General features: G+C 40.2%; 1 protein-coding gene across 2 annotated transcripts in view; it reads left to right on the forward strand.

The window, feature by feature from the left end:
* Positions 1-3,849: 3,849 nt before the first annotated feature.
* The window catches only part of NDFIP2 (Nedd4 family interacting protein 2), a 45,216-nt gene continuing 36,493 nt past the window's right edge, over positions 3,850-12,572 (forward strand). For both annotated transcript variants that reach the window (XM_030234129.2, XM_030234130.2), the window contains exon 1: positions 3,850-4,034. In XM_030234129.2, coding sequence (XP_030089989.1) covers positions 3,999-4,034 — 36 coding nt within the window. In that variant the 5' untranslated portion in view covers positions 3,850-3,998. The remainder of the gene's footprint in view (positions 4,035-12,572) is intronic.

The raw sequence follows: 12,572 nt of genomic DNA on the forward strand, positions 1-12,572 counted from the left end.
AGGCCATACAGAGATCACAAATTTTGTGCAGTTTATAAAACCAGGAACATAGACTTAAAAGTAAATAGCTTATAAAAGGAGTTTGAAAATACAGAGAAAAATAAATACAGTCAATAAATTCACAGCCTGCTTTAGGATCAGTTCATGAGTAAATTAAGTACATTAATTTCATTAGACTTACATTTGGGAAAAAAGCTATTTATTTCTCACTGAAATTATCTGTACTAGACATTTAAAAACACATGCTAAAGGTGTAAAACAAAGCTATAAAACCTGAAATTTTACTTTGTTACCCAGGTTTTGGAAAGGTATGTACAGCTTTTATTTTTAAATTTTTAAATTATTTATACCGTACAGCAAGTAAACTACTATAGTAAAATCTATATTTACTTAAAATAGTACAAAATTATGTACTATAAATGTAATATAAATATTTGTATTTTAACCAATATAAGATTTGGTTTATGTATCTTTATTAAGAGAAAATTAACTTAGTTCTGAAATCTACCTACTCTGTAAGTTCCATAAGAAACCTTAAAAATTTGAATGAAGAAATGAAGATAAATACTGAAGAAGAAACTGGTGAAGAAAGGTAAAGATAAATAGTGTGCTTTTTTATTTGTTGGCCATTGATTGAATAATGAATGAAAAACAAGAGTAAAATTTCTAACAATCCTTGCCTTTGTGCAGTTAAGTTCAGACTTGTCTGAATTCAGATGCCATCGTTCAAGACAACTTTTCACAGAACTGGGCTTGCAAGAGCTGTTGTTACCAAGAAGAATGTTTTCTTGGCTCATTTTCATGGTGGAACAAAGTTTAAACTGTTGTAAGTTTGCTGACTAACAGCAATTAATTTTCTTTTTTCCTAAAAAAAACTGTCTGAAGCAATAATTCTTTTTAAGTATAAATTTGAAACTATTTTACTTACATGCTATTTAGAGCACTATTTTTGTTACTTTAAATAGTTCTTTTTTGACAGAAAAACAATATTCTTCAGGATCCATAATACAGTCCTAACCATTACTGTCATTGCAGGCCTGTTAAGGTTTAAGAAGGTCAAAATAAAAAAGTAAATCTTAAAAATAGCATTCAAGGGTTTTAGTCAACAGGACAGTCCACATGATTTGTACATCTAAGTAACAAAGTCCTAGCACTTCTAAAAGGCACATTGCCTACATTCAAGATATAATCTGTACAAGAGAGTACAGAGGAAATATGGACTCATGGGAGACAGTCCAGCAAGGAGCCACCAGGGTGATGAAGGGACTGGAGCATCTTTCCTGTGAAGCAAGTCTTTGAGAGCAGGGGCCCTTCAGCCTGGAGCAGGAATGCCTCATGGGGGATCCCATCAATGTATATAAATACCTGAAGGGAAGCTGCTTAACAGATGGAGCCAGGCTCTTCTCAGCAGTGCTAAGTGCCTAAACCAGGACAATGGGCCCACACAGAAACATTGGAGGCTCCCTCTGAACATCAGGAATTATTTTTTTTCTGTGAGAGTGACTGAGCACTGACAAGTTGTCCCAGGGACTTGTGGAGACTCCATTCTCAGAGATATTCAAAAACCCTCTGGTCCTGGGCAGCCTGCTCAGGCATCCCAGCTTGAGCAGATGGCCTCCAGAGGTCCCTTCCAACCCCAACCATTCTGTGGTTCTGTGATTTTAAGGAACCTTAGTGCTTGCCAATTTCTTTGCATTATAGATTAATATTATGCTATGGTAAAAACCTCTGGAATCAGGCAATTAAATTAAAATATACAGATAACACTATTTTGAAAATACACAGATCTGAAAATACACAAGTGCATGATCTGTTTTTATATTTTGATGTTCCAGAAAGAATAAGAATCAAAAGAAGGCATATTTAAAACCTAAATTGGTCCCATGGCCTGCTTTGTTATAAGTCCCATAACTACACTAAAATTCCTGAAGTAAAAGAAGTTTGGTTTCTGTATATAAGCTAGACCAAGAATCCAAAATTTGTCCCTAAATATGAAGCTTCCTTTCCACACACAACTGTATTATCTCTACTGAATCTGCTTCTCCCTCTGCTGACTCTTTTCCCAAGCACTATGGAATATTTTCCAATTTTCCTATTAAATGCACTTTGGTTCTCGCCTATTGTCCTTTCTTCCCTTAAAAGACATGAATTGAATGAGTTCAAAACTGAAGGTTACATCTTAATAAATGTTTATTCAGTTGTATTCCAGCATTCGCAGTGTCAAATTCCATTTGGCAGCTCTTAACTAGTTGGGGTTTCTAGGACTGTGTCACAGAGCTGAGACACAACACTTAAAAAGCTGTAGAGATAGGTGGGCTGAGATGTCACATGCAGCACTCCAGAAAAAGTTTACTTTGGAGATAATTCTTGCTAACGATAGAGAAGATGTTAAACTAATTACACAAATGGTCCAATTTCCATGTCCCGTGAAATCTGGAAATATAATTAAGAGGTTTTGGTAACTGAAACACACTGCAATACTCTGTACAAACTTTCTTAAACTTAAGATGAACTTTGCTAATAACTATTCCTTCAAGGGCAGAATAATTAAACATTTATTATGTATAACGAGGGAATAGGAGAAAATCCTGTTAGGAAAATAATATTAATTAATTTCTAACCTATAGAAACCCATCCATTTGTAACCAGCTTTGTTTCCTAAGTGCTGGTGCTTTTGATGTGCAACACAGTTGTACAAGAAACAAAAGAAATGCAACCAACAGACCAGGCCTGAACTTTCCAAACATGTTTTTCTTTTCATTTGGACAGTTTTAGTAATTGCTTGCATTAGCCAGGTATGGGCTGCGAGTAAGGTCCCAGGCACACACACAACGTCTCACGCTTCCACCTCCTCCTCCCTTCTAATCCTGCCTATCTTCACTCCCACTCCCATCTAGAAACATAACTCCAATAATGGAGCTCGCTCTCCACTTCCCTGCCCTCCCACGAGCACGTACTGGCGCTTCACCCCGCTCACCAGGGATGACTGCCTGCACAGAAACACTCACCCTGCTGCTCAGGTCAGCAGGCAGCTACGGAAAGGCGATGACCTGAGCTGCAGGAGGAGGTTCTGCGTGCTGGCCATTAGTGACAGCGAGAAGCCAGCTTTGCGAGGGCATTTGCCTTGCAGATCAGCTACAGAGCAGCACACGCGAACGCTCCTCTCCGCTGCGGCCAAGAGATGAATCTACGGCTATTTGAAATTGTTGCGTGCCACAGCTGCACATCTGGCGGATCGGGAACCTAGAAATGAGTCAGCTTCATCCCATACACCTTTCTGGGTGCAGGCGTTTTTAACTGGTTTTACTCCGGGAGGGCATAAACATCAGAATTTTTAGTTTTAGGAGGAAGAGAGGAGAGGAAAATCACATTTCCTTGCCACAGAACGGTGCTTTGCCTTCACAAGAACAGCAGGCAAACGGGCTCAGCATTCTTAATCACTTTAGGTGGATGCCTATTCAAAATCGCTCTCCGGTCCCCAGTATGTCTTCTGTGCCATATTGTACTACTTCTTGCCCCACGGTGATCAATAGCGACAAATATCCAGGCAAGGCCTGGGCTTGGGACCTAACAACCTCACAAAACACTGCTGCCGAGCGAAGAGCGGCGAAAGACGAAGACCCGCTCTCGGCAGCCGCGGTAGAAGCGCCCCGAGCTGAGCGAAGCCGGGGCAGAGGCCGGGGGCGGAGGGAGCACCCGTCCAGCCCCGGGCCGAGCGAGCCCCCGGGCGAGCGAGCCCCCGGGCCGAGCGAGCCCCCGGGCCGAGCGAGCGCGGCTCCCGGCAGGGCGGGGCCTGGGCCGCTCCGCCGCCGCGGGGGCGGGCGGGGGGCGGCCGCAGCGGGGCAGGGCCGGGCCGGGCGGCGGCGGCGCCGGGCGAACGGGCGGGGGAACGAAGGAAGGAAGGAAGGAAGGAAGAAGGGAAGGACGGACCGACCAAGCGACGCGGCGCCAGGTCGGAGGAGCCGCGGCCGCGCCCGTGCGTGTCGGCGGCGGCCAGGATGGATCATCACCAGCCCGTCAGCCGCTACCAAGTGGTGAGTGCGGCGTCCCCCGCGAGGCCCCGCTCGCCTCCCCGCGCCCCTCAGGCCGGCGCGGCGGGGCACGGTGCGACCGGGGCGCCCTTCCCCCGCCCCCGCTTCTCGGCTACGCGCGGGGGTCTGGCAGGGAACGGGGCCAAGCGTGGCCCGTCCCACGGAGGGGCTCTGACAGCTGGGCCTTGCTCCGGCTGCGGGGGCTACCTCCCTCGGCCCCCCCGCCCCGCCCCGACAGCCCCGGCCTCGGAGGGGGCGGCTGCCCGGCCTGCTCGAGAAGCCGCCTTTGCCCGCCTCCCTCTCCCCTCCCGCCGGTCCCGGCCTGGGCTCGGCGGGTTTTCCCGGGCGGCTCCCGGGAGAGCGCGGCCGAGGAGGAGAGCGGGGCGCGCCGCGCCAGTGCGGAGCGGCCGGGGGAGGAAGGGGCAGGGGTCCTTGTCTCTGCTTAGTACGCGCAGCGAAGCGAACCGCTGAAACCGTGTGATTTCTAAAAGCCCTTAGCTGTCTGGCAAGGCCTGTGTGAAGATTAGAGGGAGGGAGGGAAGTGTGAAATGCAGGGAGGAGACTGACCTTCAGTCTGTTTGTGTGTGTCTGTGTGTATACCCATGCACGAACAGACTCTTCTCAAGAACGGTCTGCAGCTTTGTGGGTCACTGAGACAAATTTTTCTTTTGTTCCTGAACTTAACCACGGAAGTAATAATTTAGAATACAAAGATTTTCATCCTGCCCGAATTGATTGTCCTGTTTGTTTCTCGCAGTCATTAGTTTAATGTCACTTACATAAATCTTGCAGTCATTAGCTTAAGGTCAATTATAATCAAAATATGTAAGCTTTCCTGATTATTGGGTGTAAAAATGACTTAGGTGCAGTCAGGCTCCTCAAAAGTTTAAATTTTATCCTTAAACTCCTTGTACTTTATAGCTTTGCTATGAATGTAAAGATAAGGAAGTCTGAAATCTTTATTACTCTCTGTGATACAATTTTTACTGCAATCTTCTAGCTAAATCCTGAGTTATTTATCTTAGTGTTTGTGTTTTACAGCTTGAGCAGTGAAAGGAATGTCCACAGAAGTAATCACACTTGCGTCTGTCTGTGCATATGTAAATAGTGGTATTTATATTCAGATTGTTCCTAGGTTATGATTTAAGAAAAAATAATAGGAAACACTTTTATTATATTTGGAAGATTTATTTTGATAGTCTTACAGCATTGTAAATTTCTGTATGCTTTTGGGCACTTTGATACAGGGATTGTTATAGAGGTGATGAACACACCACGCACTCTGTGACGTATTCCTTTAGGGTGGTAGTTGGTCACCAGCTGCTTTTTTTTTCTGGCGCTGTGCTTCCTCAACTTGAAATCAGTAGAAGTCCTGAAGTCATTCCTTCTTCTCTGCAACAGACAAGAAAAATGCTGGCAGAGCATTTTCTTGAGAGCCTACAAACACTATCTTCCTCGAGGCCTGAGGTAACCTGGGCATGTTTTAAAAGGCCTTGAAAAGAGCATATGTTATTAGAGGTCAGACAGGTAGAAGGGAAACTTTAATTTAGTTACTCAAAGGAGTAAAAAAAAAAAAAACCCAACACATGAAGAAATAATTTGTAATATTTTATCTTATGCTTGTTAGGAACTTCCAGTGATGGTGCTGATGCCCAGCTTTGTGTAAAAACTATTTGGTATGGCCTTCCAAAACAGCTTAGCTTAATGTTTGTCTGCATGAGTTGGCCTCCTCAGTTTGCTGTGTACATTAAATTGTGTAGTCATTTGTTATAAATCAGTCTGCTGTGCTCCAGAGTTTAGAATACAGCCTTACTGATTCCTGCCCCACAGGAAGGACCATATTGTTTTAGTTTCTTTGTTATATCTGACTGCTGCAGACTGAGATTTTTGTAATGTTGTTTACTTACTGTTTTGGGTCAGAGAAAGGAAGGAACAAGGCAATTGCAGATATACTTAATTAGCAGCTGATTATTCAAGCATGTGATCTTAAGTGTTGGGATGTATTTGCTTACATAATGGCTATGATAGGTACTGAGCAATAGATTATTGCAGATTTTATGGTTGTGTCCTAATTTTTAAAAGACAAAATATAGGAAAAAAAGATGACTTAGTATGGCTAATACCACATTTTATAAATGTTTTCTGAGTTTAGTTTTGTGAAATCTGGCTAGTTCCGCTGTGTTCACTATTTTTTTATTTGTTTTGTGGGGTTTTTTTTCTTTCTCCCGTGATTAATAATAAATATTTTTGGCCCTGCTTGTACCTGTTCTGCCTTTACTTCTAGCTAATCTGTTTGAGTCTATTCAGGGCAAGTTCTCATCTAAATAGAAAGATTCCTAGGTGTGTCTCATTATCAAAAGAATTTCGGACTTATGTTTCCTGGCAGTAGCACTTCAGTGAAGTTGAAGGAGCTATCTTTCTCTTTTTATTTGTGGTTTCTTCAAGTAAGTTAAATTAAAAGACTTTAGATTGGCAGGCAATTTAGTTTTGAATTTTAGCTCAAAAAGCCAGTTGTATGACTTCTTATGAAACAGAAAATGTCTCATCATAAACCTAACCCTCTGATTTTCTTATTTTTATCTCTGTTAGAAATAGCTCTAAAGCTTCCTTTTCTATCTTGTTCCTCTTTGTGTGTCTGCATTTTATTTACAAAGCAGTTTAGAAGTGTTCAAACCGGGCAGCTGTTAAAAGCTGGTACTTGGAATTGCAGCAAAGTAAGTGTTGTGAGCAAAGAGCAGGCAGTACGTCAGCATTACGTAACTCTCTGCCGCGGGCATGTGTGATTTGTATTGCTTTCTGGCCCTCCTGTTTTGTCTCTCTTCGTAGGACAAAAAGACAAATAATTGATGGGTAAGAATTTGTCATGCTTCCCTGCAGGACTATGACATTAGAAGTAAATTAGCCAACCTTTGTTGTCTTGCTTTACTTCCTTTTTTCTTTTTCTTAGTCACTTGAATGACTGCATTCCTGTTGGTGAATGTGTCTTAAATTTTACATTTGACATTCCTTGCAGGTAAAAGTCAGTTACAGCTGTATCATTTACTTATTGTTGTATTTTTTCTATTTCTTCCCCTGTTCTGCTCTTTGTTGGATAAGGCATCAAATTTAGGAAAATTATAATAAAAATTCTTCAGTAATCATTCTCCTGATTGTTTTTACCTTCTAGTTCTTAGTCATCTGACCTTAATAGCATTACTATCTTGTCTGAAATGTCTGCTTCTAGTCCAGCTTGTTTGAAGAAAAAGTGATTGCAATGATGCTTTGTGAATCTGTACTAGAACAAAGAGGAGGAAATGCAGCTGTTTTCAGCAGCACATAAAACAGAGAGAGCTGCTAAGCATTGGAGCTCAAGGTTGCCTTTTTTACTTAGAAATGTGGCTTTCCAGATAACTGAGTCATGAGGGGAGACTTCATGTGCATGTGAGTGATTTAGGCACAGAAATTGTATTGATGGCTGCAGGCCTTACAAGCTGAACTGCTCATGAATTATAATAACCAGTCTTTCTTGATTAAAGTTTGGGGTCAGGTAGTCTTGAGTCTTTGACTTAGGGTTTGGTCAGAGCTAAACAGGTAAATGCTAAAATGGGAAGGTAACAAACCGATTTGGGTGGGGCCAAAGGCAGCTCTCCACAGGTATGTCAGTTCAGCTGTTACTGAACTTGCCATGCCACTGTAGCACTTGGTTTTGGTGGGGTTTGTAAGCGATGGTTGAAGCAAGACTCTGATGGCAGCCTGCTGTTCTATGGCAGCAGGGGATACTATGCAGAGATAAAGAAATTGTGGCTTTTTAAAAGGGATCTTAGTCTTGTATGAGTACAAATTGTGTTTGCTAATAGAAATGGGGCTAAGAGATGAAAATTTGCTCTGTAAACACTATAGCAAAAAACATACTAAGATAAGGCTTTATTTTCTTTATCTGTTACCTCTATTGTTCTTGTCTCTTTACTCTCCCAATGTTACTTAGTTAAAAACCTTGATCAAAGTCATGTTGTCTTTGTAACACTTATGAAAGTCAACCTATGCAGGAAATGTGAACAAAGAAAATTCTCTTCCTTCTTTCTCTTCAGGGACTGAGCCTAATAGTGATTAGCAAATAAACTCCCAAATGTAGGTAATTCTATGGCTTTGATGTAAGACTGGTAGCTTATATCTATATATATACTGTATTTTCTACAGTATTTATTGTCTTAGGAAACTCTTATGTAATTGGTGTTGCTGAATAGCTCAAGCTAGCTTAGGGAAATTCTGTTGCTTTCCACAGATATGGCGTGATGTCATAACTGGAAGATAAAATTCTGCATCTGGAGCACTAAGTTTATAATACTGAAAAATACTGACGAAAGATGCATTAACTGATAAGTGTTACAGTTGTTCGCTTGTGATAGTTGCACAGGTATTTTTAGTGATAGGAGCCTCAATCATAAGAAGATACAATTTTTCATTACACTGACTTTTTGTACATGAGACACCTAGATTAGACTTTTAATGGCTTAGAAAAGCAAATGAAACTCTCCTGAAATGAGGTAAATGATGCCTTCAGATAATGATCTGTCCTTGCATTTTAGTTGGTTTTTGGACTGTAATATTAGCCATTTAGAATTTTAAATTTCTTTGTAGCACTTACCTGTTACAAATTTCTCTATTAAACAGAAGTTTCTCTCTTGAAGGAATAGCTTTAATATTTTTCTGAACATTTTTTGCTATTTTTTATGAAGATTCCTGCTACAAACAAGAACAATTATAACTGTTGAAACATTCACTGACACAGTAGGGATGCAGTTAATACATAAAGGACTGACTACGTTTTACTTTTTTCATTTTTTATTTAAATTTATAAGTACTTTCTCATTTTATATGGACAAGGAAATAAACTTCAAGACCCTCTGTATGTTGCTTCTAAGTAAAGGTGCTGAGGTACTGGACAAATACAATACTTTCTGTATAAATTTAAAGCAGGGTTGTTTAACTGTGTTTTGCTGTTACTATCTGATTTTTGAATCTCTTGGAGGGACACAGACACAACACCCTGCTCTGCAGTGGATTCATAGGAGGAAACCCTGGCTCAGTGGTATGCCAGGAATATCAGTGGTTACAGTAACTTTCTGGGGTTTTATGTGGGCAGTTGCCTTTCTTTTTGGTGTGGGTACAGAATGACCTAAGCAGTTTTGCACACAAATTGGCTTAGTTTCATAAGTTTTACCATATTGAGGGAAAAAAAAAAAAAAAAAAGAGTAAAACCAGCCACATGTACTGGGGTTGCTCCACTCATGTTTTTCACCAAAGGTCTTGGTAGGCCAGAATCTAAGGTTGGATCTGTGCAAAGGTGGAGGAGAGGTTGGGAGCAGGACTGGCCTTTCTAGTGGCAGTAAGATCTTGGTGTGGCTGAGATTATCTTGTGAAACTGGGGGATTTTTAGGTTCTTGAAAGATGCATGAAATCTGAAAAAAGAGGTACCTGAACTCTGCAGTGACATGAAGTCACATAATGTAAAAAGGCAGCTTCAGGCTGTGGCGTGCATGTCACATCTAGTAAGTTTTCTAATCATATTAGAAAAGTTCAGTAACATGAATAAAATTACTTCGAATAGCAGGGTTCTGAGCAGGAGTCAAATGTATTATGGCCAAACTAGATGTTCTTTCTGTGGTAATTTAAAAAGGAGAAGCTGTAAGCCTTTTCTCAGCTTGTTTGCATCTGCGAAATGTAGTAGGGACCACATCAGGATAACCTCAGAAATCAAGCACTGCATTAATATAAATGTTAGTAGTAGTGTTCTAGATGGGGAAAATTAGTTACTTTTGACAAATGGCTAATTACAGGCATATTTTGAAACTTTCTTCCCTGTCTCAGTGTTGACAAAACAAGGAAAATGTGGCAACTGGTAATGTCATCACACCTAATTTTGTGAGACCTCAGTGTTCAACTTAGCCGTAGATTTCAGAATTTTCTGAAGTTTCATAGCCTCAAATCTCCCTCTAGATATTTAGCTGTTTTGAAAAGGGGAATAAACATATACCAAGACACTCAAATCAGGGAAGCCATTTTCAAACGAAGAAGAAAAGCAATCCTAAGAGATTGAGTAAAAAAAGAATGAAAAAAATTGGCAACTTATAAAGTTGGAGAGGCACTGCCAACTTTTCCTACTGAAACTGAACTACTGCAGAGCCAAGACTGTGGGTTTGAGCTGCTTCAGGCTTAGGTCTCCCAGTTCCTGAGCAAGTACTGTCAGAAGTATCCGATTTTAGTAAATTGGGCACCCCCTTCACCAGCTGTGTTTTTTAATGAGAATGACTAACTTTTTCTGGTTTGTGCTTAAGTCATTTCAGGCATAGCCCACACTCAGAGCATGTCTGATTTACAGTGAAAGTGAAAAATAAATTTCCATTTTAACATGTAACTCTTTATTCCACTTACAATACTTTAGTAGTGTTTCCATTATCATGGGCTAAGATTAGCCTAAAACTGAGATAGTCAAACTTACTCCTCAACCACTCCATAGCCAAAACATTAGATATTGAGTCGTGCCCCCCAGCCTCATCCATGGTTGTGCCTCCAGCTGTGTTTGGAATGCACAGAACAATTTAAAAAAAGTCCTCTGAACTTTGAGTGGTGTAGACGAAATAATATCTGCAATAAGTTTTATATTGCTTTATTTTTCTTTGTAAAGCCATCTTTCCTTTTCTTTACTTACTAGGTGCTTGGCAGCACCTTTTATTTTAAAATGTGCATTTCTTGTAAAAAATGAAGAAGTTGGTCCCCCCACTATTGCAGGGTAACTTAACATATTCACAAACATGGTTTGTCCATTTTAGCTTTAAGCAATATTTACCTGTTGAAAGTAATCCCATAAATGTTCACTGATTGTTCTTGTAGAGGAGGTCAGAATTGTGTCACAGTAAAGATGTATATGTAGATTCAGCTATTGAACATGCTTTTGCATTTCCCTGATTTATCTGAAAAGTTGAAGTAGGGAAGGGCCTTGAGGAGAGATTATTGAAAAGAGGGTACTTATAGTAGCAGTTCTTTCCTTTCTGCAGGAAAGAAATTTAGGGTTCTTTTAAAGTGGTGCAAGCTGGTGGGTAAACATTGCTTTGGCAATGGTTAGTTTAATTAACACTTGTCATCTCTGAGGAGTAAGTGATGCCTTTGGTAAAACATGAAATATTTGGGTTTGGGGTCTTGGCTGATACTGAAGCCAATTGTCCATTTTGATCATAGTACTCATGAATCAATTGTTGTATCTTGAAATTTAACAGAAACAGTCCTTAAGGTATTTTTCAAGAAATGTACTGAAGCATTAAGGCTCTTAATTGAATCTCCACAGTTGTGGTCATAAAATTGACTTGCATCAAATACATGGAATAAATGGTTAGGAAAAAAGACTTGCACAAGCTGTCTGCTCCTTAAAATCTCTTCCAAATTCTAGAATGAGTGCATAATTCAAATAAAGGAGCTGGCCACTAAATCCCTGCAGTGCTGGGCCAGAGCTGATGTTGAACCGTGTGGCTTATGTTTCTTTCTTGTGTACCTCTTGTTGCTTTGTTTTGTTTAGCTGCCTTATAATCAACCAACCTGCTGGAAAGTGCCTGCTTTCAGATGTGTGCATTATCTTGCTAGCAATTGAGAGGTCCAGAGAATTGTCCTTTGTGCCACATATTTTGTTGGATTGCTTTGAAATGCTCAGTCAGCACTCTTTAACAGTAGTGTTGAAAAAATTCCCAACTACCTCTTGAGACCTAAACATGCATTTTTTAAAGGAAGGACCCTGAATGTTTTTAAGTGTGTGTGAGTTGCAAATCAAAATGAAAATACTTTCACAAGAGCCTGTTCTTGAAATTCACAGTAAGTGTTGAGTATGTGTGTTTTTTAAGCTGTTGAAATTTGTCTGTATTATCTCTGTAAGTTGAGGAGCTCAACTGCTCCATTTCTGTTACTAAAAAAATGGGTTATACTGAAAAAGTCAAGCATGTCTGACCTGCTAATAAGAATAGAGTTTGCTCTTATTGATTAATAGTATAGTCTGATTTATATTTTATTTAATTAATTATTTCATTTTGGGCTACTGAGCCATATTGTTGAGTAGGAGACTCTTTTGCTAGGCTGGCTTTATTTAAGTACACATGCAATATAATTCTGGTTTGTCGATAATCTTGAGACTTTTTAAGTTTTTCATATTTTTTCTGAAAAATTTTCAAGTACACCTATGCATGGTACAGGAGATGTACCCTTGAGTCCTCTTTTCCCTACTACTTTCAAATCAGGGGCCTGAGGTGAAACTGTGCTGCTTCTGCAGTTCAGTTTCCATAATACATTTTCAGGAAGAAAGTCGTCTTCATCTTGGTTATTCCCTCTTAAAATAAATTTGTCATGCTAGCATCCTCCTGCATTGTCTTTTAGGAGTTTTTGTTCTTGAGCTCTCTCATTGTACTTTAACTGAAACAGGTATAACATTTAGAGTAATATTCAGCATTTTCAATCAACGTTGAATTTTGCAGCCCAAATGAATGTAAGCTAAAATGGAAATGGAACTAATTGTTAAATATT

Source organism: Serinus canaria, chromosome 1, assembly GCF_022539315.1.
Source record: "Serinus canaria isolate serCan28SL12 chromosome 1, serCan2020, whole genome shotgun sequence".
Classification (NCBI taxonomy): domain Eukaryota; kingdom Metazoa; phylum Chordata; class Aves; order Passeriformes; family Fringillidae; genus Serinus; species Serinus canaria.